General features: G+C 37.0%; 1 protein-coding gene across 6 annotated transcripts in view; it reads left to right on the top strand.

The window, feature by feature from the left end:
• Positions 1–26,058, top strand: part of ASAP2 (ArfGAP with SH3 domain, ankyrin repeat and PH domain 2) — a 2,005,955-nt gene that overhangs the window by 1,696,445 nt on the left and 283,452 nt on the right. For all 6 annotated transcript variants that reach the window (XM_044079125.1, XM_044079114.1, XM_044079099.1 and 3 more), the window contains one exon: positions 23,596–23,709. In XM_044079125.1, the coding sequence (XP_043935060.1) occupies positions 23,596–23,709 (114 nt within the window). The remainder of the gene's footprint in view (positions 1–23,595; positions 23,710–26,058) is intronic.

Raw genomic sequence — 26,058 nt, 5'->3', positions numbered from 1 at the left:
TTTGTAATTTCCAGTATCTGTTTTACTCCCTTCTTCAAGGTTTAGTGACCTTGAAATTCATTTATACAGAGTGTATTTATTTATTTATGTATTTATTTGTATTTGTTTTCCTGGGTAGAGCACTAATCAGTAAATGGGCAATTGCAGGCTTAGCCTTGCTACAAAGGTACAAAAACTATTTAGTTATACTGAATTTAACAAAGAGTACAAACAAACATTATATAATTAACTCTATCTATTTATCTATTTACAGTGGGAGAATGGGGGAAGCTCAAAGCAGGTTAAAACATGTTTTAAGCAAATCCAAGAAGTGGTGAATAAAGAGGTGAGTGCAAGATTAACTTAGATTCATAGATTAGCACTAGGCTAACTGCCCTTGTGGGCCATTTTAAGCCTAGCCGATTACTCCATGTGAGGATCAAACCCTGAACCTTGTGTCTGTAAGGTAAACACCTTAACCATTATGCCAGCTTCCCACCCTTAAAGTCATCACTACCAAGACTTGAACCCAGGACCCTGTGTACTACAATCACAGCAACATACCTCTACACCATCTGAGCTATAGACATTAGAACAAATCAGGGTGTGCATGGGTTCCATGGGAAAACAGCTGCTCAAAATTACAAGAGCAGTTAGAGGCATTCACAGTTTGTACTTCATCATCTCAGTAAGCAACCTACTGGAGTGGAGTTATGACATAAAGTAAGATACAGCAATGAAATGTCCGCAGAGGCCAACATTTAACTCTGTACAATTGAAATAAATATAATAATGATGATGATGATTAATAATGCACATTGTGAGTGATATGGCAATACTGAAAAGAAAAAGTGATAATAGTAATGCACATTTACCTTTCTGTAACAAATAACTATGGCTGTCTACCTACAAGAACAACCAAAAGTACTTAAGATGAAACACATGCACATTACACACATTTAGAATGGTGATACTTGAGTGGAATTGTTTAATAAAAGAAGATGCAACAATAAAATGTTTACTGTGATCAGCAGCGTGTTTTGTTAAAAAAAGTACATCTGTTTACTAGTCCTGCTAAGCCAAATCAACAGATATTCAACTGTGATCAAATGACATCTGGGGTGAGTCACTTTTATACGCATATACTGCCTCAATAAGCATATTATAACCATATCCCCAACACAGGTTTGTCCACCAGTTACAGTGACTGTACACCTCAGATGTCTGATTGTAATTAAATGAAAGCACAAGTATGTAAATAGTGTCCAAAGTAATATAACTCCATTTGTTGCTGTCAGACGCATATAGTGCAACCCCTTCTATACCAGTGTACATACACAAAAGTCTGTGCCCCAAGCACAGTGTCAGTTTATTGACTGCGTACCTCAAATTTTTGATTGTGGTCAATTGAAAGGGGCTTTGCCATGAAGTAAGATATAGTAACCAACATTTTACAACTGCACTGTTAAATTCACACACACTAATAATTATATTTACTTTATTTACTCTTTACACTTCACGTTTGATTGTGATTACTTGATTGAAATTGCACCATAAGCAAAGAGATAGCATGCAAAAATTTCAAGTGTACTTAAAAAAAAAAAAGTAGCATTTCTATCTTGAACCACTGACCCAAGATATAGCAGAGTATCTTTTCCGTACTTCTCAACTTCTCATTGTAAAAATCTGGGACAATCCAAAACAATAATGAGGAACAAAAGTTTAAAATCTGGGATATATTTTAAATATTGCTTCTTTTTAGTTAGATATGTGCTAGAGTAATATGTTTTGCATTAGCATACATTTTTAGGAAGATATGATGTCTGAAACTCGCATACCCCTCATTATTTAGGCACTGCAGTCCTCAAAAACGTACCAGAAAAAACACAGGTTTCACGAGGAGCAAACCAGAAACATGAGAAACATTCTGTGAAATCAGGGACTGTTAAATAAGTAGGGGAGTGTAACCGATTCTGATTGCTAACTGCTCTGTAAACTAGTTGGGTTGTATTTGATCATTAAGCCACTTTCCTTTTCATTGTCAGTCTTGCGTTCCTTTTAGATTTGCAGTCTCCTTGGACAATTGTTAGGAATGTTGAGCAGACATTCCAGTGAAACTACTTATTAATGTGCAGACCTTGTTGGGGGGCCCTTTCTTTCAGTCTTCCTTTCTCCATGGATAGCAGCATTTGCATACTGCATTGAAAAGCAGAATTGTGATTGGCTAGAGATCCTTTCATTGGAATCAGGAGGGCAGTCAAGAATGCTCCACTTATAGGACTCCACCAATAAATTTGAAAAAAAAAATGGTTCTAGTTTTAAAAACATATTGCTGCCACAATTTCTTTATATGGAATGGAGAACAGAGGTAGGCATTGACTTAATAGTTACAGTTTTATAGTTAGGCATCATTGTGTGTGGTTTTACAAGACAAACTGAAACAGCATGAGGGGTAGTGTCTATTTATCCTTTATTTTCTTTATCTTTTCAAATGAAACTACCTATGTTTTACAGAACTTACAGATTACTTACTAATCTATAGATGATGCTTAGTCTGTGACCTGTAGGTATAGTATTTTGCCATATGATCAGAAAAATTAGTGGTCGAGCATACTTATCTAAGGAGTTGAGGAAATTCTGCTGTTTGTGCAAGCTTGTTTTTCCAGGCTACACAGCAGCTGAGATTTCCTGCCAAGTATTCTCATGTATGGAGTAATGAGTTAATGTGGAGGTATAAATTTGTTGCCTAGATAAGGTTCATAGCTAAAAGTAAGTTGTGCCAGGACTTGTGTGGGTGGTATCATATGCAGAAAAAAAAATCCAGTCCATAGTGGGGCATCACTGGGTTGTAATAGTTGTTTTGTCTACTCATTGTGATATGTTTGTAATCCAAATAATCATTCTGAAAAGAAGAGTCCTTAGAGTAATCAGGTTCTTCCATCAAAGGTAAGAAACATTTTATTTTTGGGAAAACTGATGATTTTCCCACAACTTGAAATATGTACATGTTTTTTGATCTATGAGTATGCTTTTCCAACAGTCCTGGCTCCAGGATACACTGTTCCTAAGATACTCTCCTTCCTTTTGCCTTTATAGTGTGGTTCTTTTTCAGATTTAGGATTTTCAGCTTTGCCTTTGATGTTCATTGATAATTTGACCAAGGGGGGATGTATTCTTACTGGTAATGGTTACTGTTACATCATCAGACTCTTTTATTAGTGCATTTTCATCCTATGCTTCCCATGGAATCCATCATCATTCCATTGATCACTGAGGCTTCCACTCAGGGCATACAGGACCTTAGCTTAATACTGCTATCCATTTGTTAACCAGGTAGGGCCAATGGACACAGCTTATCGTGGCTGATTGCTTGTGCAGGAACTGTGGATGATTCTTTGTCAACATCCTGAAGGGAAGCTTTGTGATCTAACTTGTTACTATTTTGGATCATAACTGTAAAAACAAGCATATTTACAAGGGGCATATCACTAGGACGGTAATCTTACAACATTATGTTAGCAGTCTCATTGGAAGAAATTAATAATAATGAATATTCATCACAGGAAGGATGTAAAGTCTGTAGACTGCCTTTTGCATTTGCTGAACATGCTATATCCATCTCATGTGTTTCTTGGGTAGGCCCCACCATCTTATGAGGTGGGTAAAAGATACTTAGAAATTTTCCTCATCTGAGAAAAATCAGACCATGTGGACCTGCCTGTATTTTGGGGGGATCACAGAACATCAGCCTAAAATGGTCTGTCTACATTTGCCATTAAAGATCGTGATAGTGGTGGAATGGCACTCTCCATACTTAATTTCTGCCACAGCAAAAAGAGTTGGTAACTGCACAGTCCAACTAGCACATACTCAGAGCTCATTATTAATCAGCTTTCTATGTTGTACATGATGGCTCCCACATCTTCTTGTAGTTGTATTTTCTTACATTCTTTTTCCCTCTGGATCATCTTCTTTCATTGTTTTAGTAATATCTCTTGGAATTTCATGTTGTGGAAGCCCTTTGCTGACCCAAATACCAAAGATTTATTCACCAACGTGTCTCCTGACAGACACCCTCCGACATCAGGACATCAGGATATAAAGGTTCATTGGTCTGCACCATAACTTTAGTTCTTTCTTGCCATCAGATCCTTTGTCTACTGTGTTGGTTTGTCTGAAATCAGAGACAGAGTATCAAAAGTTAAGTAGTCAGTTGGGGAACCTGTTTTTTTTTCTTGGAGTATTTTGTATTTTATTGTATTGTACTGATGGTGCTGCGGTAGCGTTGTCGCCTCACAGTAAGACGCTGTCCGGTTCGATTCTCAGCTAGAGTGTCTTCCGCATGGAGACATGTGTTAATGGGCGCACCTTCGTTGAAGGTTGTGCGGCAGGGCTGGCAACTCAGTATGTAAAAATCAACTGCCAATCATTAGCGGACTGGAGTTCCGCTGTGGCGACCCCTAACCGGGAAAAGCCAAAAGACACAACAACAACATTGTATTGTATTGATATCCAAAAAAGACTAATGTTTGCTTCGAGTGTGGAAAGCAAATTCCTTACTGGGACTTCTGCTCTGTGTCATTTTTGCCTGGACACAGAGCATGATGTGCCTAATTGTACACAAGTGCTTATTTTACTTCTAAGACTATTAAGCATAGGTCTGAGTTACTCCAGAAATTCTTATGGAAAGAGCATTGGTCATGCTGAATCAGATTCCCTTGAAAAATGAAGGAGAATTATCTGAAGATAGAGTATGGGACAACAGAGTTCTGTGTTTTGATAGTGTGTCTAAGCTTATGATTGTTGGGGGGATTCCTACATAATTGTTTTCCCCAGTGACAAAGAGTGGGTGGCCGAGACCTCAGGTGAGACTCTTTTGGAGTCTGCCATGTTGTCAGCCCTCTCAATGTCTGCTTGGGCTGAAGTAGTTAGGACATTGGATGAGTCTGGAGCCACTTCACATAATTACAACTGCAAGATATGAAACAAACAGTAGTAACTGGAAGGTAGTCATATTTGTATAGGTATTCTGAAAATGCACTGGGATGATAAATTAGTAAGGTAAATATAGCAGTATAGATAGCAGAATGTAAGTCAAGAGTAGTTTGGGAGGTGGCAAAGTTAGCCAGTAGCTACACAGTGAAGGACTTTAGTGGGATAGAAAGTTGCAGTTGTGAAATGTAAATGATACGTGTTCAAGATGTATGTGGAGTAATGGTAGAAGTACCAGGGGTGGTCACAATTCAGGAAACTTAAAGTGAAAGGTATATTCATATGTATGACAGTTATAAAGGTGGGGAGAAATAGAAATGGAGGGAATGTGAGAATGTTACAAACTAAGGTATCACACTGGTGCAGCCATTAGTGTTCCCACCTCACAGTGCTTGGTTTTGTAATTGGAGTCCCAGCTGGGGTACCTTCCATTATATCCATGTTGATTTTCTATGGATGCTCCACTTGTTTCTAAGTACATCCTAAATACATATGCTGTGTGTGAATGCCTCTAAGGTTCCTGTAGGGGTGTGCGTGTGAGTGTGTGTGTGTGTGTGTGTGTGTGTGTGTGTGTGTGTGTGTGTGTGTGTGTGTGTGTGTGTGTGTGTGTGTGTGTGTGTGTGTGTGTGTGTGTGTGTGTGTGTGTGCATGTATCTTGTCACCCTGATCTGGATTAGTTTCACTGCATTATAGAACAAACATAAATGAGCAGTGCAAGGTAAGAGAAGCATTTCTGAGGTTCACTGTCTTGAAAAGCAAATCTAAACAGAAAGCAATGACTTCAGCATCCTATAGACTGCAAAAAGTGTTTAATATGAGTGTAGGGTACAAATAACACTGGTTTCAGACGTATTCGGGCCTTTCTCAGCATATGTCATGAAAGTACCAGTTTCAGACCTTTATGAGCCTTTTTTAGATGAAAAAAAGTTTGTATAAGGCTGAGCGTGATCCTTTAGGTGTCACACTATCCAAGTAAACACTTGCAGAGTGCTGACATTGTAGCTTTGCTTTTCATTGTCTTGCACCCATTGAGTGTTGGGATTGACTCTGGCTTCCCCTTAACCCTGAATTGGAATAAGCAGCTTGTTAGAGAATGCATAAAAACTTAATGGGTACAAATGTCTTGTGTTGTGCTTTTATTTTTTAAACAACATTATTACATTTTCACTTAAGACATTATCACAAATAAATTAATAGAAAAGAAAACTAGCAATATTAACTTTTATCATATTCATGCCATATATGTTTTGTTTTTTTTAACAATTTTGCACTCTCAACTTTTTATAAATTGCTCAATTCCTGTCTTCCCTTATCCTCGCCCCTACTACTGAATATTATTCTGCATGTATTCCCGCAAATTCCACTTACTTCTATGTAGATTGCGCCTTCTGTTTGCTAAAGATCCCATCTATAGTTCTTTTATCTGCTTTAAAATATTCAATACTTCAATTACTGTAGGCTTAGATTTTGATTTCCACTGCATAGTAATTGCTTTTTTTTTTGGCAGCCAATAGCATTAAACGTAGTAAGGCTTTAGTATGTATAGGCAATTCAGATCCTTGTCCCAGATCAAACAAATCATTTTGTTAGCTGCAAAACATTTCTGATAAATAACTCTAGGGACTTTTTTAAAATTTGCCAACTCATTACACTCCCCAAAAAAAGGTTCCCAGTTATCTATCTGTTTTCCATCACACTTCCAGCATTTGCTATGTACATGAGAAAAAACTCTTTGAAGTCTGCTTGGGTTATAAAAATACCTATGCAAATACTTCCAAGCAAAAATCTTAAACCTTCTGGGTTTTGTCACATACCTGGGAGTCATGCAGGTGTCCTCCCATTGTTCCTTTGTATATTGCCTTTCCAGACTCTCTTCTCAAACTTTTCTAACCTCCTCTGGGTGATTAATATACCACGCAGTATTTTAAATGCCCTGCAAATTATCCATTTTTTTAGCAACAGCTTCTGTTCTAGACTTGACTAAAACTTGTACCAAAGCTGGACTTTCACTTAGCACCCCCATCTCTTTCTCTCTGTCTATAATTTGGTATCAATCCCTGATAGGGAAAGCAGTCTCTAACCTGCAATCTTAACTTCTGTTTGGCCTCATCCTACTCTGTTACTTTTTGCTATCTAGTTATTTGTTCCCAAGACCTTGGTTCATTTTTCAGTTTTCTACAGTAAATTCCAGCCCCTTCTTGTCTATTTTCTACACTCCTACTTACAGTCATCCCTACTGGCAAAATCTTTTTTCTCAGTTCCTGTGTTTGATTAGTTCTTAGAATATTTTTTGATCTTTATGTATATAATATTCTGTATGGTTGTTATTCTCCTTAAGGATCTGCACCCAAAATCTACTTTCTCCTTAGTTCTCACCCCCCCATGATCATCCCTCTCCACTTTGATTTATAATTTTCTGCTAGTGTTACGTATACATTACTTCAATGTTTAGCTCTGAAGTATCAATTCAAATAATAAACCGCATTGTTCTATTGGGGGTATCAATTTATCCTTCTCCTCTGGTCAATAAAAATATGCCTGACCTGTATATACAACTAAAGGGACTAAAGCATTTTCACTGCTTTTATCTGACTATCCATAGTCATAATCAAGATCTTTTAGTTTTTCAGTTATTGTATTATCTATTCTTTAGTCTCTTCTCACATATCCATAGATACTATAACAATCCTTTCTAATCCATTCAGCAGGATGCTTTATCTTATTGTGCCCCCATAAATATGGGTGTTGCTGAACCGATTCATATTTGGATACATGTTAACTGCTATGTGTTTTCTTCTTTAATTTTTATATCCCAAAACGACTTGAAACGCTCTCAAAATATTCCACAACAGTGTAATGCTGTTTTTGGATTTATCAAGCTCAAAATAATATCATCTGCAAATAAAGCTACCTTTTCTTGATTACCATATCAGTTATATCCATAAACTTGTGAGTCCCTTGTTTTCTTTGCCAATGGCTGTACATTTAAAGCAATTATATAAAGGGGAAAGAAGATCCCCCTACCTGTTTTTTTTTTCTATTTAAACACAGCCTGTTAGAGAGGAGCCTTGCCACCTTTATTCTTGCCTCTGATCCTTCACATGTTGTCTTAATTAACCCTATTATTCTATCAGGATTTGCAAATGCTGCCATTGCATTATTCATAAAATCTCAGCTGACTTTGTTGAATCCTTTCTGTACATCAAGATTCACCAACAATAACAGTATTTTCTTACATTCTTTTTCCCTCTGGATCATTGTTGCTCTATTAATGTTGTCAAACATTTACCTAGCCTCCACAAAACCAGATTGATCCACACTTATCAATTCTGGAAATACCTTTATCATTCTTTTATCTAGAACAGATATAAACACTTTATAATTGTGGTTTAAAACTGAAGTAGGTCTATATGAAGCTGGATCTGACAGGAATTTACCCTCTTTGAGTAATGCAGCCACCACATCATTTTCCAAGATGCTAGTGCTTCCCCTTTTGAAATACTCTTAAAACCTTACAGATCATTATCACTTTTTTCCCTTCTAAGTTCCAAACTTCTACAGGAATTCTATCTGTTCCTGGAGATTTCCCTGATAATTGAATATACATCAGTGTTTTTATCTCATTTCTACCTATCTTAGCAATTAACTGCTGAGCTTTATGTACCTCTAACCTTGGCATAATTAAGTCTTCCATAAATATTTAAAGTTGAACCTTTTCTTGGTTTTTATATTCCTCCGCTTTATACAAATTTTCATCAAAATTCTAAAATATCTCTAATACCTCTATAAGATCTGAGGCTATTTTTTTCTGTCAAAAACTCTCTAAGTTTGGAGCCAGACATTCCTACTTTCTGTTGCCTAAGCCTAAGTCATTATACTAATTTTTTGTGCTCTGGAGTTGTTTTTTTAACAGCTTTGTTGAATTATCACTTAAGACATAGGCAAACATACATTAACATAAAAGAAAACAAGCCATATTAACATATATCCAGTTACATACATTTATACATCACATATGTTCTTTTCTATACCTGTCATCAGTCCAACATTACATAAATTGCTCAATTCCTGCCTTCCCTTAAACCTCACTCCTCTTCCTCCTGAACCTTATTTTGTATGTATTGTTCCCACAATTTCCATATATTTCTGCGTAATTTGCTCCTTTTCTTTAAAAAAGATCACACTTCTAGGTATTTTATCTGTAGTACAGTATTCAATACTTTAAATACAGTTGGTGTAGACTTTGGTTTCCATTTTCAAGTAGTTACTTTTTTGGCAGCCACCAAAATTAAAATTAACAAGGCCTTACCATATCTAAGCAATTCAGAGCCTGTATCCCACCTAAAAAAAATAATTATTTAGTTAGACCCATTTGCTCTCCTAATATTTCTGATATTTGCTCACCCAGTATTTCTGTTGGAGTACTCTGTAGGGAATTTTTAAAGTCTGCCAACTCATTACGCTCCCAAAACATATGTTCCCAGTTACCTCTTTCTTCTCCATCACACTTCCAATATTGGGTATATATATATATATATATATATATATATATATATATATATATATATATATATATACACACACACCTGAGGAAAAACACTTTGGAGTCCGTGTGGGAAAACAGTTTCAAGCAAAAATCCTAAATCTTCTAGAATTTGCTACACATTTGGGAGCCATACATATGTCCTTCCATTGTTACCATGTGAATTGCTTACCCATTCTGTTTTCTCAATATTTTCTAACCTCTTGTGATTGATACCTATAATTGTCATGCTATACTTTATATGCCCTACTAATTTACCCTTTTTAACAGCAGCTTCAGTTATAGATTCAACTAAAAACTCTATCAGAGCAGGTCTTTCACTTAGGATTCCATTATCCCTTTCTCTTCACTTATATTCTGATATCAATCACTGATAGGGAAGGCTGTCTTTAGCCTGCAATTTGAATGTCTTCTTGGCCTCTTCCCAGTCTGTTACCTTTCCCTCTCTAGTCATTTGCTGTTAATATCTTGGTTCCTTTGAAAGTTTCCCCAGTAAATTCCAGCCTCCTCTTGTCTATTCTCTGTACTCCTAATTGCAATCATACCTATTAGCAAAATCTCCTTTCTCCATTCTCATGTTGGCTTAGTTCTTAAGAATATGTTCTGCTGCTTTATGAATTTAATATTCTGTATGGCAGATGTTGTTCTCCTTAAGGATCTGCATCCAAAACCCCACTCTCTCCTTATTTATTGAATCCCCCAATTTTATCATCATCCCTTTCCACCTTGAATTATAGCTTTCAGCTTGTGTTTTATATATATATATATATATATATATATATATATATATGAGCCTTAACTGTGTAGCACTAAAATTCCCCTTCAAATCAAATAATTCTAAACCATCTTGTTCTATTAGAAGGGTCAGCTTATCCCACCTGACCCTTGCCCTTTTCCCCTCCCAGATAAAATCCTTCAATTCTTTATTAATTACTGTCCTCGACAAGTCCTCATGTTGATAAAAATATTCCAGAACTGTATATAAAACTAAAAGGACTAAAAACATTTTCACTGTGTGTATTTTGCATGCTCTGGAGTTATCAAAAAATACTTGCTTAACAGCAGCCTTTCTAAAGTCATGTATATTATCTGTATACTCCCCTTATTTTCTGTTTTGCATTCTGCAGTCATTTCTCTTCTTGTCCTGTCAGATCCCCATGTTCTGCAGTACTTTAGCCTTAGTCAGCTCCTGTAAATAATTCCTATTACTTCTTTCACATATCTATTTCTCTTTTATTTGTGCTGTATTTTTAAAATCTATCTTTTTTATTTTATCACACTCGCTAGTATCCCTTACAAAGACATTTCTATCTTTCCTAATAATGTTCAAATAATTTCCACTACCCATTAATTAAATGCCTCTCTTTTAATAAGAAAGTAGGGAAGCACCAGTGTCTCATTTTTACTTCATTTTCCTGCATCTTTATCTTAGTTTTTATTGGTGCATGATCTGAAATAGTTATTGGATGTGTCAAAGCTTTCAGGTAAAAATGCATGCTCCTGTGAAATGTAAATTCTGTGTAGTCTAGCTCAGTTATTGCACCATGGGGAATAATATGTAAATTCTGTCTGATTTCCAACTACTGAATGCATATTGTTTACACTAGATACCTTGTGTATGTCTTCAGAAGTCTAGCCTCTTTTGTTAGATTTTCCATCTGGGTTCCCTGATACATCCTCAGTGTTTAAATCAAGTTCCAGTCCCCACCCATAAATAATATTCCATACTAAAAGATGATTATTTCTCCCAAAAAATGTTTTAAGTTTGATAATACAGTTTTTGGTGGAATATAACCCCATGCCAGCGTAATCCTCCTCCCTTGTAAGTAGCCTGTGACTACCACAACTCTGCCATTATTGTCTTTTTCACTCTTCTGTCACTTTTGGAGTCCCTCTAGCAATCAGTATTATTACTCTCCTATTTCTTTTTCCCTGAAATTCTGCTGAATGTCCATCCTGAAATCCTTTCTTTCTCAAATTCACATGCTCATTTCTATACAAATGTGTCTTCTGCAACTTTGCTCTTTGCACTGTACATAATTCAGTACTCTGTTTTTTGTCTACACATGTAATGTAATTGCTAGAAAGTAGAAGAATGGCATGTACTCCACAGCAATTGAAGCAAACCACTGAATATATGCTAGAATATACACTTTATTCCACAGTTTTGAATAAGGGACTTTCGTTCATTCTGTCGCAGAATGCAGATGTGAATGATTTAATTATAGATATTAAATGTTTTACCAGGAATGTAGCACTGGGTTTACAGTATGGGGATAGCACAGTAGATAATGAACAAGTATTTGTATTTTAGAAACCTTCAGTGTTTGTACCAAACTTGCACCCGTTACATGAAAGTTTTGAGAGGGCTTGTGCTAATGACCTACTTACAGTTTTTCAACAAGGGAAGCAGAATCTGAAACCAGAGTTTTATAACTTAAATGTAAATGAGAAATTAGCCTTGAAGAAATTACAGGATAACGACTCAATAGTTATAAGACCTGCAGACAAAGGGGGAGCTGTGGTGTTGCTAGAGCGTGAACACTATCAAACTAGTATTAGTGCTGTGTTGTCAGACTTAGTTACATATAGAGCTTTAACGATGTCTCAACTTGATAGAGTTATCAAAGATGTCCATGATGACCTATATGACATGCTAATGTGTAGTGTAATTGATAATGACCTGTATAAATACTTTTTAGTAGAAAAAACACTGATTCCTACATTTAGGGGTCTTCCCAAGATACACAAAACGTTAGAAAAATCCACCCCTTAGACCTACAGTCTCAGGAAGAGGTTGGCTGACTGAGTGTATATCCATTTATTTAGAGAAACAATTGAGACCAATAGTAGACACCACTGACTCAATTCTAAGGGACACTCAACAGTTTCTGGAAACTCTTGCTCCTTATAACTTTAGTCGAAGGTTGGACAAGCTGGATTACATGGTCACCCTAGATGTGACATCACTGTTCACTAGTATACCAAATTATATTGGTGTAGACTTTTTGAGGTTGTATTTAATACAGAAAGGGCTAAGCAGTAGACAGATTATTAGGATCACCATGTTAATGGATTTAGTCCTTAAAAATAATGTATTCACTTTCAATGGGAATTATTTCTTACAAACTACAGGTGTAGCAACGGGTACACCATGTGCCAATTCATATGCGAATTTGGTGTTGGCATATTGGGAGTACACCTATGTTCTGGATCATGTACATTTTTCAAAATAGATTAAATATTACAAAAGGTTTGTAGACTGTGTCTTTCTCATTTGGGGAGGTGAGTCAGATACATTAGATGAGTTCATATCCCATATTAATGGGACGACCACCTTCCTTACACTAACAGGTAAAAAATCTATGATTGAGTTCTTAGATGTATTGCTTAGGAAAGACAATGGGTTAATTAGTACAGAAGTCTACAGAAAACCTTGTAAAAAGAACACTCTTCTACACGGGAATAGCATGCATCCAGCACATATACATAAAAATATAGTGAAAAATCAAGCATTAAGATTTTCCCGCTTAGTAAGTGAAGATGCAGTGTTTCAGGAAGCTATTAATGATATATAGAGTGACTTTATAGAGAGAGGATATCATTCTAGGGATCTTAAAACATTACAGAAAGTTGAACGTGAGAGATCAGGACGACCATATATTAGAAGAAGTAGCCATACACACATAGAGCAAAGAGTTACAAACACCTCAAAAATTAAGAGGCTAGTTATTCCCCATACCAACAATAATAATACAGTGACAGAGATAATCAGGAGGAATTGGGGTATACTGCTATTGGATGAACACATCAAGGATATGGTAGGAACTTGTCCTAGTTTTAGCTACAGGAATACTTAATCATTGAAAAGGATTTTATGCTATGAGAGCGATGATAAGAAAAAATTGTATTCCTCGAGGAAAGGAACTTTTTCATGATACAATTGCAATCAATGTAGTTTCATAGCTAATAAGAATTATTTTGTACACCCAGATACACATATTAGATATGAATTAAATCACTACACAGATTGTAAGTCTAGAAATGTGGTTTATTTGGCTACATGCCAAAAATGTAGCAGTTTTTATGTAGGGAAGACTAATAGGACACTTAGAGAAAGGATAAGAGAACATGTTTATGCTGTTAGCAGGGAGAATGAAGGAAATGCAATAGCTAAACATGTTCTACGGAATGATACAACTCACAGTTTTAAGTTCTTAGTATTAAAATCTATATATCCCACAGTGAGGTTAGGTAATATAAGTAATTATACAGAGAAAGAGGAAGGGAAGTACAGAATAAATCTAGAATACTGTGCCTCTGTCTAGTAGTGACACAGTGAAGGTCCCCTTATGTAATAGAATTAGTTTACTGTGCCCCTGTCTAGCAGTGACACAGATGTGACCCCTGGGGTAAACTTTCGATCTCCCATCCACTCATCAAGATTTCTCTTGAAGAGAGTCAGTGAGGGGCTCTGCCTAATACGAACTGGGATCCTGTTCCAAAGCATGGGAAGCCTCTGGGTTATGAATCTATCCCTCCAGCATGTCCTATTCATACTTGTGCCGAGGTTTAAGTCTTTAGCTCTCGTGGTCCTGATGGATTTGGATTTTTTGAGGTGGAGCATGTCCATCAAATCCTGATTGGACATGGCCTTGTACATCAGGCAGAGATCACCTCTGAGCAGGTGGAATGCTACTGAATAGAGCTGGTTTCTTTAGTCTGGCGGAATAAGACATATGTTGGAGACCCTTGATCCTTTTGGTGAGGTACTTTTGTGGTCTCTCCAGCTGTTGCAAGTGCCGGGTGAGGTACATACCAATTGGGGCATTGTACTCAATCATGGGTCTGATGAGGGAGGAATATAGGGGTACAATGACATCCTTGGATCTGGATGTGAATCTCTTCATGATGAGGTGTGCAAGGTAGAATGTTTTTCTAACCACTTTGGCAACGTGGGTGTCAAATGAGAGGTCGCTGTCTACTTGGGTCCCTAGGTCTCTGATTACTTTTTCCGTACTCAGTGGGTTTCTGTCTATGTGATAATTTGTGGGTACTTTGTTTTTTCCAAAAAGGATGACTATACATTTTTTGGCATTTAGTTTAAGGCCGTGACTACGGCACCAGTTGTCCGTTTCAGTGAGGCCTTTTTGTAGAATGTGTGTGTCTGCTGGTGTATCGACTATGGCGCCTAGTTTGCAGTCATCTGTGAACTTTGTCAGCCAAAGCCCTCCCATGTTTGCTTTAACATCTGAGAAATAAATGCCGAACAAGAGGGGTCCCAGGACAGATCCCTGTGGGACACCACTTGTGACTGGCTTTGAGTCTGACATTGCTCCAGCGATTTTAACTTTATGGGTTCTGTCCTTTAGCCAGTTTGCAACCCATCTAGTGACATAAGGGTTTACTTTTAAGCTGTTTAGCTTATCTATGATACCTGAGTGGGGTATTGTGTCGAAGGCCTTAGCCAAGTCCATGTATGCTGCATGGACTGCTTTGCCCTCATCAATGGCTCTAGTGACTGTTTAGAAAAAGTCAACCAGGTTTAAAAGGCAGGATCTGCCCTTCACAAAGCCGAACTGGGTGGGGTCAAGTGTCTGTAGGTCCCCTATGTCTCTGTTTGTGAGTTCCATAATGATTCTTTCCATAGCTTTGCATACCAGGCTAGTTAAGCTTATGGGGCGGTAGTTTCCAGGGTCTGTAGAGGCACCCCCCCTTGTGGAGTGGGACCACCGTTGCTGTACGCCAGTGTACAGGTACATATCCCGAAGTAAGGCTAAGGTTAAATAGCATTTTTATGTGTGGGTTTAGCTCCACTTGGAGTTCACGTAACACGCACCCCGGGATACCATCAGGTCCCATTGATGCTGTGTTTTTTGCTTTGTTTAGGGCGGTTCTCACTTGGACATCTGAGATGACAAGGAGATTACATTCAGCTGGGATAAGTATTTCTTCTTTTGGGGGTGAAGGAGGCGAAAAATTTGCACTGAACCTGTCAGCCAGAATGTTAGCAATATCTGTGGGTTCAGTGTATTTTTTGTTGTTGTGAACCAACTCTGAGCATATCTGAGGTTTTCCGCCCAGGTTTCTAACATAGCTGAAGAAGGCTTTGTGGTTATCTTTAGTGTCCTTAGCGATTTTTCTCTCAAAGTTTGCCTTGGATGTTTTTATGAGAGAACATAGCTTTCTGCTAATGTTGATCAGAGACGTTTTCCCTTCGTGGGATTTCGCTCTGACGTGCAGTAGCTTCCTTCTTTTGTTATACAATTTGTTTATGGCTGAGGTCCACCAGACAGGACGCTTACATTTGGTGGAGAGGGACTTGGATTTGTTTGGGATTGCATGATCCATGCATTCTTGGATATGTCCATAGAAAGCATATGTGAAGGATTCGGCATTGTGGGATGTGGTATCCACTGGCACAGTGGGCTTAAAGGATACCATCTCCATCTTAAGAAGAGTGAAGTCTGCTTTTGAGAAGTTTTTCACTGTGGTCTTTTGTGCTGGGGGTGGAGGTGGGATATGTATATCCAGGGTGATTAGTTTGTGGTCAGATCTCATTAGTGAGGGGTATACTTCCGGTGTGGAGCATTTTGTCCCCATGTTTGTGATGATCAGGTCTAGTATATTATCTCTCCTAGTGGGAGAGGTGACTAGTTGTTCCAGTGCATTTGAATTTATGAATTCCAGGAACCTTTGGGCTAGGGTATTAGGGCTAGAATAATGTACCCAATCTATGTTTGGGTAGTTGAAGTCTCCCAGTATGATGGTATTTTGTGATACATTCATATCCTCCAATGTCTTCAGGAAGGCTGAGTGGGGTTCTTGAGATTGGGAGGGTGGTCTGTAACATGCTACCAGTTGTATAGCAGTTTTGCCTATGGTTAGTTGCACCTGTATGGTCTCTGATGCTTCATGTGTTGCTACTAACCTGGAGGTGTAGGTGTCCTTTATGAATATGGACACTCCCCCTCCCTTTGTGGTTCGGCCCGGGTTTTGGGGCCGAAAAGCATGATACAAGGTATAGCCTGGTAGCGCTGGGGTGCTTTCAGGAGCCTTGAACCAGGTCTCAGTTACTGCACAGATGTCGATGTTCTCCATGCTGAGGAGTGCATCAAGTGGTGCCTGCATCTTGAGATTTAGACTTCTGGCGTTGAGCAGCATTACCCTTAGTTTTTTTCCATTTCAAGTCTGAAGAAGCGTCCTTAGAGATGCAAAAGTGCTTACTTTGTGGAATAAAGTGTATATTCTAGCATATATTCAGTGGTTTGCTTCGATTGTTGTGGAGTACCTGCCATTCTTCTACATTTGGTTTTGGACTTTTTTGTTTGGAGCTACTTTACCCTTGTGGTGTTTCCTCTCTATTTTGTGTCATTGCTAGAAAGCTTTTACTCCTACCTATTACACATGACAGTTCTTCTGAAACTGTATTTCCATGTTTTGGCTTATATGCACAGAATAGTGTGTGGAAGGCTGATCTTTTAAGCATTTGCTTCTTCTCATCTCCATTTAAACCTATGTCACATTTTTTAAAAAAAACAAATTAAATTTTCAGAACCCCCAACTCTTTTAACTTAAAACACACAAAGCTATGTACATTTTCAAAAATGAAGTTTACCCCTAAAGAAGGAGCACTTGCCCCAAATTGACAGCTGCACCCACAAGCAGTAGCTAATCTAAAGTTAAGGTCACTCTTGCTAAAACACAGGTTACAGCCTGTGTTCCCATATACACTGATTGCTGCCTGCCCTTTTGTTATCTTTATTGCCCCCATGTGAAAAAAGCTTGCTCTCTTTCTTTCAGTAAATATTAACTTTTAGTCCTAAGAAAAAGTGCACTAGATACCTTTAATTAAATAAGTTATGTACTGTTCTGTTAAATGTATTAAAATATTAAGACTGCTGGGGAAGCTATTACTTGTCATGCATATCCCACTGTTTCAAAGTTAACTGCTTGCCACTGTTCCTATAAATGTTATATTTCTTACAGCAAAGAGTGCTCAGAACTCTGAAGATTAATGGCTTGTACCTGTAGACTTAGTCTGTAAGTAAAAGCACTTAGCAATGAGAAAAAAAGAGCTAACAACTTTTATATGTATGAATAAATCTTTTTAAATTTAACTCAAAACACAATGTATGCACTTCCCCTGGCCACCTGTCTGCACCACAGATTACATATTTCCCACTGAGAGCCTTTGCTAAGGAAAAAAAAATCAGGTTAATAACTCTGCATATGCAAAAAACCTAGCACTTTAGTGTTTCATCATTTTATCTTACTTTCAAGCCTGTTTGTGTAACGTAAACTGGCATACAGCTTAAAACAAGGACATTAATGTAGACATTCATCATTGTAAAAACAATGGAAATAACTATTTTAATTCTACATTTATAAATATACTTTTAGACCCCTACCCAAGCCAGCAGCCCAAGATCATATTATATTAATTCTGACTTGTTTTTGACCAGTCATTCTTAATTTTGTTACAGTATAAAGCCAGTACATCTTACAAATAAAAAATGCTTTCTTTAACATGTCCAGTGTATACAGCAGTTAATGATAAGACTCCCCCACCTCACATTTACAATACCCCAGACTGCATAGTGTGCAAAATTGCTTTGCAGTATAACAATATTTTCATACAAATAATAATGAAAACAAAACGTTTTATTTCCAGTTTTTTTTCATTCCATTCAGTGTCCTAAATGTTAATACCATAAAGTAAGGCGTATGCTTTGTAGTTGACCCACAAGTTTAACAAAGTCAACAGTTCCAGTCTTTATCAACCACTTTTTTTAACAAAGCCATGTTTTACATGTGTATGCATGTTTCCGGTGGGATTAATGCTATATTGTCTCCCATTTATTCACTAATTTCAGTGTTGCTCTTCCCAGTTATCTCTGTCTCCTACCACCATTCTCTGGCTCAAGTCCAAGATCATTCTGCTTCTTCTAATCAACTCCTGTGTTTTTTCTCTCTCTCAAGTGTTTTCCTTTGGAACAATGGAAAAAGTTTCACTGTCAAAGTCTGTGTACAGGCTTTTATTGTCAGAAGAAGGAGAAACAGAGTCCCTTTCAGCTTGCTGGCCTACTCTTTGTTGGATAAACCTTTTATTTCCTCTTTAGCCTGTTCTGTATCAAAAAAATCTCTTTGATCCCCAAGGAAAGAAATATTCTGAAAACAGCTGTCTATATCAGCTTGAATATCACATCTGCCTTTCAACATTCAATGATTGCTGCGATGAAGTGGCTTCTGTCATTTAATTATATTCGTTTACATGGGTAAAACACTGATCTCTTTGGACCTTTTTCAGACTCAGTCTGAGAGCACTGTCAGGTTCAGTGACTTACTCAGAGCCACATAGTTAGGCAGTAATGACTGCGGGAGTCAAACCCAAACCCTGTGCCAGTGGACCACAGGAAACAGCTCGTTAACACCTCCTTAATTTTCTGCACCAACTACCTGACAACTGCTTGGTTCTGTTCAGCCAGGTGTACAGTGAACAATCATTTTCCACACACACACTGTTGTCTCCACTTTTTAATGCTTTTCCTTTCTGCCAGGGTTTTGTCAGGATCAACTCTTTTTGTAGAATGATTGCATCTTTACTAATGTAGTTCCTCTGGTATGGCAGAAAATCTCAGGTTTTATCTGCACACTCTTGTCTTCTAACTTTATTACTTTTTGAAATAGTTATTCTTGCTATGTCTTATATTCAGCCAACCTTTTTCTTCATTTCACCCTCTAATTTGTGCAGTTAATTGGTTTAACTGAATAGTTAGTTAAAGCTTCTTCTATCTTTGCATCTTTTTTTTTTTATTTGAATTGATATCATCCTTCAGTGCTTTATTTATTTTAATTACTTCTGAGTACATCTCATGGTACTTACATATTATTGCAACCAGATTTTCGAGGCAATAGCCGCTGGTTTCTGATCATGAAAAATGTTCGTTAATGTTGTTAAAATTTAATGTAGTGTGTTTTCTTTACGAGTGCAGATTGTTTTCTGGACTGATATCAATACAATTTACAAAACATACTGTTGTTGTTTCTTCATGGTGTTTACTGGCACCATGTTGCTTCCTGCAAGTCTGCCTGCTGAATGTTCCTTCTTTGTGCCAGCAAGTGCCGTCAAGTGACGGTCATACATTCATTTGGGAATCGTAGCTGTGACTACTTTAAAAATACGAGACAGAAATGTGGGCACTGCAGGGGTTAACATGTGCCTAGATGCGTGAAAGAGACTGAGGACACAAACATATTAAAAAAATAAAAGAAACATAAACCGTTACCTGCGAAATGCAAGAAACAACCGTAGCTCATCGTAAGCCCATTTATGTCTTCTGGTGTGCGTTTTCTTAATAACTAATTTATAGTAATTTCAAAGTAGCTGTTAGACCTTTTGTAGAAATTGTGTCCCTATCTTGTGTGGGTTACAGTTCACACACATCATGTATTATTAAGAAAACACACAGCAGAAGACATGAATGGGCTTACGATGAGCTACAGTTGTTTCCTGCATTTCGCATGCTTTGCATAGCAGCCATGACAATGAAAGCATGCGTATATAACGCACTCAAATCGGGAAGAGGATCTTTTCCAATTCCTCTCTTCCTGAAAGTAGTGCAACTGTTTTCCTCAACAATAAGGACTTTGAATAGCCCCTTTCTGTGTTTAATGCCCTCGTAACAGTTCAGGTGTATCACATTGGCAAGCGACAACATCTGGTTGCGATAATACATAAGTACCCATCTGATTTATTTTTTCCTCTAAATTACCTGAAGCCATCTCATATACAGAAGCTGATTTTGAATAACTGTAAGATTCATCCTAGCCAGAGTTGATTTTCTGGTTGATTTTCTCTCAAGTTCTTCACATTTCTTAAGCTGGCATTCAAGCAGTGCACTTGTAGTCGGTTATTGAATTTTACCCAAGCTAACAGTCCAAGTGCTTTTTTCTCATTTTCTGTTTTCACACTGGAAGACTTGAAATCAACCTGTCATTAGTGTGAAGCCATCTTACCTGGATCATCTTGGAATTGAGCTTTGGATAAAAAGTTAGTGAAATAGCTGCATCTTGAATTTCTGAATGTCATTTCACAATTCCTGATAACAGTTTCACCCTGAACATTTCAGATTGTTGTAAACATTTTTATGGACAAATTAATAGTGTTGTTTAGCTTTATTTTTATAATGACACAGTATATTTATGATTTTGCTTATTTGCTATTTGCTTATGGAGGAAAAAAGAAAAACGTTTCATGTTTCGTGTGAGCTGAGTGTAATAAATTTTCAAAGTTGTGCTGTGAAGTTATAGAATTAAAGTAAAGTACTGAAAACTGAAATTTGGATATGTGTTGTCATTCTGTTGGTTAAGTGCACACGAAAACATAGTTTCAACTCCTTTATTTCGTATTCTGTCCCTTACGTTATGTGCTTTCTGCTCTAGGGCAGCATCTTCAGTTCTGAAGAAGCCATGTTAACTGTCTACAGTAAAAGTTATGATGATTTTTTTCATACACACACTGTATTCCCAACAAATGCACAGGCTTAAGACACTGCCCTCAACAAGCCAAATGTATGGAAATGTATGGTCATTTAACTGTGATCAAGTGACAGTAGTGGCCACCTGCTTTTACACACACACACACACACACACACACACACACACACACACACACACACACACACACACACACACACAACTTTCTGAATGGAGACATGTCCAGTATTTGTGATCAAAGGATAGAAATTCTGGTCACTCTAATGTATTTCAACTTGTACAAACACACAGACAGCCACTCACACTGCCGCTTACATGCCAGAGTGACATTCATTTAACTGTCATTAAGCACACCAGTAGTCAGTTGATTTCATACACTGGCTGCCTCCCTCTCCAAGAATCAAGTGACAGCAGTAGCCAGCCACTTTCATATAGAGACTGCCTCCCTGCCCACGATCTAAATGAAATAGCAATTTATCTTCCCTTCTCAGGAACTAACCATATTAGTTATTGGCTTTCACACAGGGATAACCATTTTCTGAGTAGGTACATTTTTATGCTTTACTTGTAATCAAGTGAAAGAACTTCTCACATGAAGTTTTTCCTTCTTTCTGTCGCTGTCTTTCACACACACAAAACTTGTCTTCAGCTCCCAGGATCTTAGTACTCAGTTTTTTAAAATGTAATCTGGAACCTTTGTCCAATACTGACATTTACACAGAAGGAGATGTAGTGTGACATTTATGTTTATTCCAGTACAGAGCCTCAGATTTTTGATTTCAAAGAACCCATATGTACTTGCAGGCATTGATTTTTTGTTAGTTTTCTCAGAATCTTGGAGGTGATGTGTTAAGTAAAAGGTTACTAGTAGAGATGCATCTGAAAAGGATGTGCAAAATGGACTAAGTGCAAGCTTTTGATGTCTTATTCATTGCTTTGTAATGGTCTTTTTCTGAATCGAGTATCAAAGACTAACTGTATAAACCCGTTGTATAGCAAGCCACTTTGTAGTTTCATTTAACATAAAGTGATACATTTATGGGTTAGATTAAATAAAATAATTTATAACATTGTTAAATGCCATCTAAAATGTAAAAAGGTGCTCTCTGTACAGATTCTGTACTGAACAGTAATCATACATAGAAACGTCTCCCGCATAATTTTCTCTCTAATTTCATTGGTCCATATGTTAATTCCATAGTGTTGCCCAGTTTTTTTTAATTTAATTGCATTGTTACCAAAAGGCCTTCTGAAGGATCATATGGCACAATTCTTTCTGCCAAAAATACCATTTGAATTATACTACTTGTTCATTCAGCATGTTAGCAAATCTCCTGATGTTATTACAACTTGACGCAATTACTCTATGTATACTGATAATATATCCAGCAATTTTTGCTAATCTCCTGATATAATGCAATATTACAACTTGATGTGATTACTGGATTACTCTGTGTATACTAGTAATACATCCAGTTTATATGTATCTGTGTGTGTGTGTGTGTGTGTGTGTATGTGTGTGTGTGTGTGTGTGTGTGTATATATATATATATATATATATATATATATATATGTATATATATATATATATATATATCAGAATCACATTTATTGTCCAAGTATGCACGGATACAGGGAATTTGACTCCGGTTTCAGTGACTCTCCAAGTTTGAATTACATAAATGACATACATACAACTATTAAGAATAAGAAGACGACATACATGCAACTATTAAGAACAAGACAAAAAAGTAAATATACATATACATACAAAGTGCAAAGTGCAACTCAGTGCAAGAAGTACTGAAATAAACTGTGAAAGAAACAATATGTAAACAATACTGCAGAATCCTCGGATGCTTGGGAAAAGGAATGCTCCAACCTAATAAGCTGAGTTAACCATTTATGAACTTGATTGCTAAAAGGTATATATAATTACTATTATTATTATTACTATTATTATTATTGTTATTATTATTATTTTTTTTTACATATAGTGCTGAGTCAGCTTTTATTGTGTACAGATTGTTACTCTTGTGGAGCTTTTCTCCCTGAGCCTGTGCTGAAAGAGGCCACTGCCCAGGTGGACTGTCTCAGTAAACAAATGTAGATAAATAAAATAAACATAGAAGTGCATTGTTATGCAGTCTAAGTTTTCTATGTATTTATTGTTATTTTTCTGAAATGTGCTTTTATGGCATTTGCCTAAAATTAGATTAGTGTTATTAATTTAATTTGCTAGTATTTTGGTGTGATTTTGGAAAGATGCCAAATCAAGTACATTGCAGAGGCATTTAAAGATGATCTGCTTTCCCAGGGTTATCCCACAGGACTTCTTAATAGTCATTGGACATAGTAATCCATTTTCAGTCTATTTTTAGATCCAAGCAGCATTACTTCACTCTTGAATTTATTTATTGTTCACTTTATTCCTCTGAAGAAGGGATGTTGTATTTACACACTGTTGCTGACTTCTGAGAAGTATTAGAATATCGGCATATAGTATGACACCAAACTGACGGTATGTGTCATGCTTTATTGTAACACATTTTCTTCTCTTTTTTCCCTTTTGTTATTTTTAGCTTTTGCAGGCATTATCTGGAAAGTTCAATGCCCATGTACATGTTGAATATGAATGGAGGTTACATCATGAAGATCTTGATGAAAGTGATGAGGAAGGGGAAGAAAAGTTGCCGGTGCGTGTCACCATTTAATGTCATACTTGACGTTCTGTTCTCTGAATGAATGAATGCATGAATGAATAAATAAATAAATAAATAAAGACTTGATACTTTTCAAAACCGCAGAGAGAAAGCATCTGCTGCTCACAAAGGTTCTAGAGAACTCATGTACTTCTTTCAGGCATGTACCCCAGTAATTAAAATCAGTTTCTGAAGTTTAACTCATTGTAAAGGAATATACTTCATTTTGTAGTAAGCTGTCTTCCCTTTCAATAATCACGTTTATTTTTGAATACAGTGTTATACTTGATAAGAAATTAAGTGAAGAATTACATTATTAGTATTAGATGGTGGCTGGTATTATTAGCACATAACTGTGACATGTTTTCTAACTTAAATATAAAAAAACAGTAATCAGTCTTAATGCTATGGTTTTCCAGAAATTCTTAATGTGTACATTTGTCTACTTAGCTTCAGGCTTTTTGAAATTTGCTTAATTTTGGTTTACATTCATAACAAACTTTGTAGTGTGCTTTTTTCCATTACCTTGTTTATCTCTGCGTTCCCCTTTACCTAAACTCCTCAGAAATTAAGTAGCCTACCTAAGGAAGCCCCCCCCCCAAGCCAGTGTCTGTCAGTCGAAGTTAAAATTTCCCTCGCTTCTTTTATTTGTTTACTGATTAGCCTTACTATCATTTTTCAGACTGTTGTATATGAGTAAATAACCTATTCCTCACACATTTACCTAGCTCTTTTGTTTTTACCTAGCTCTTGACATCCATTTACTATCATTATCTCATTTCAAATCACACATCCCCCTCTACCTCACATCAGTCATGCTTATGTACCTCTCTTTACTTACCTCCTATCATACACACCTTAATTTTGCACATTCATCCTCAACCTACACTTCTCCTATACTCCACAGAGAACCCTCTCTGCCCTTCCTAATTTGCCCCTCTCTCTTTAACTCTTCTTTCACACATCTCATCAAAATAAAAATGTTTCTCTGTCTCTAACACATCCCTCAAATCTAAATACAAACCCACTGGCTTTAACCTTTATGCAAATAAACCTTCCCCTTTTAATAACAATTTTCTATCATCCAGTGATATCCACTCAAACCCAATCCCATCTAGCCCAATCACAATAACCGCCTATCTCACTAAACATCTCTCTAGCTTTGCTATTAACATACAAAGCCTACCTAATAAAGTTACAGAACTGCACTTCTGGATCACCCACCAATCACCATACATCCTGGCCCTATCTGAAACTTGGCTAAAACAACATATTTCCAACACTGAAATACTACCTCACCACCACAACATATATCGCCAAGACAATATAGAACCACCAAAAAAGGTGGAGATGCCACAATTATGTATTCTAAACACCTTAACCTATCCCCCCTGTCAATATCTTTGCCTAACTTTCAGCCAGCTGAACAGTTACTCCTAAACTGTCATCTCAACCGCCATAAGAAATTCACCAGTGCCACTGTCTGTCTCCCACCAAGAAACAACATTCCCATCCTCAAATCTATTCTAGCATGGATTTCTATTAATGTCCATTATGAGACCTTATTACTAGGTGACTTAAATATCGACTGGCAAAAACTGTCCTCTACCTCTCCCTCCCTTCTAATCAACCTACATAGTTTCCCTCAACTTATCACAACTCCTACTTGCTTCAACAACAACAATACCCAAGGTGCCACCTTAGACTGGATTCTTACCTCTGACCCCACCCTATATCATGACCCCAGAGCCCTGCCCAAGTCCCTAAGTGACCACCTCCCTGTCCAAGTCCAACATTACTCTTCCCAGATACCAAAATTCCACTATTTTAGAGACTAAAGTAAGCTTTCTTCTTTCAGTCCTGAAACCTTCAATAATAGGCTGACTTCCATAAACTGGGGCTTTGTAAATACCTCCCTTTTAATGAAGCTGTTCTACACTTTAATCACATTTTTCTTGATATACTTGACTCTTTAGCTCCCCTTAGAAATGAAAGAATCAAAGCCAACTACTCACGTTGGCTCACCAAAAACACCCTATCTGTCATGAAAGAAAGAGCAAAAATTGGAAAAAAATGGCTAAAAACTAAGTTGGCAACATTCTTACAAAAATATAAAGAACTAAGAAATCTAGCAAAAACAGCAATTAACAAAGACAAGAAAACTTACTTGTATAGTCCCCAGTTCTCCCAAAGGTCTGTCCCCAAAAAAGTCTGGCATACCATTAATAAAATCTTAAATCCAAGTCAACCTACCATTCCCAACCCCTACACTAATAATTCTCCCTTAGAAACTGCCACCTTACTTAATACCCAATTCATTGAATCTATTCAGAAATGTACCCA

This window comes from Protopterus annectens, chromosome 1.part1 (assembly GCF_019279795.1).
Source record: "Protopterus annectens isolate FY-2018-M chromosome 1.part1, PAN1.0, whole genome shotgun sequence".
Lineage (NCBI taxonomy): Eukaryota > Metazoa > Chordata > Ceratodontiformes > Protopteridae > Protopterus > Protopterus annectens.
Note: the sequence above shows the minus strand (reverse complement) of the source record. Positions and strands in the feature narration are given on the sequence as shown.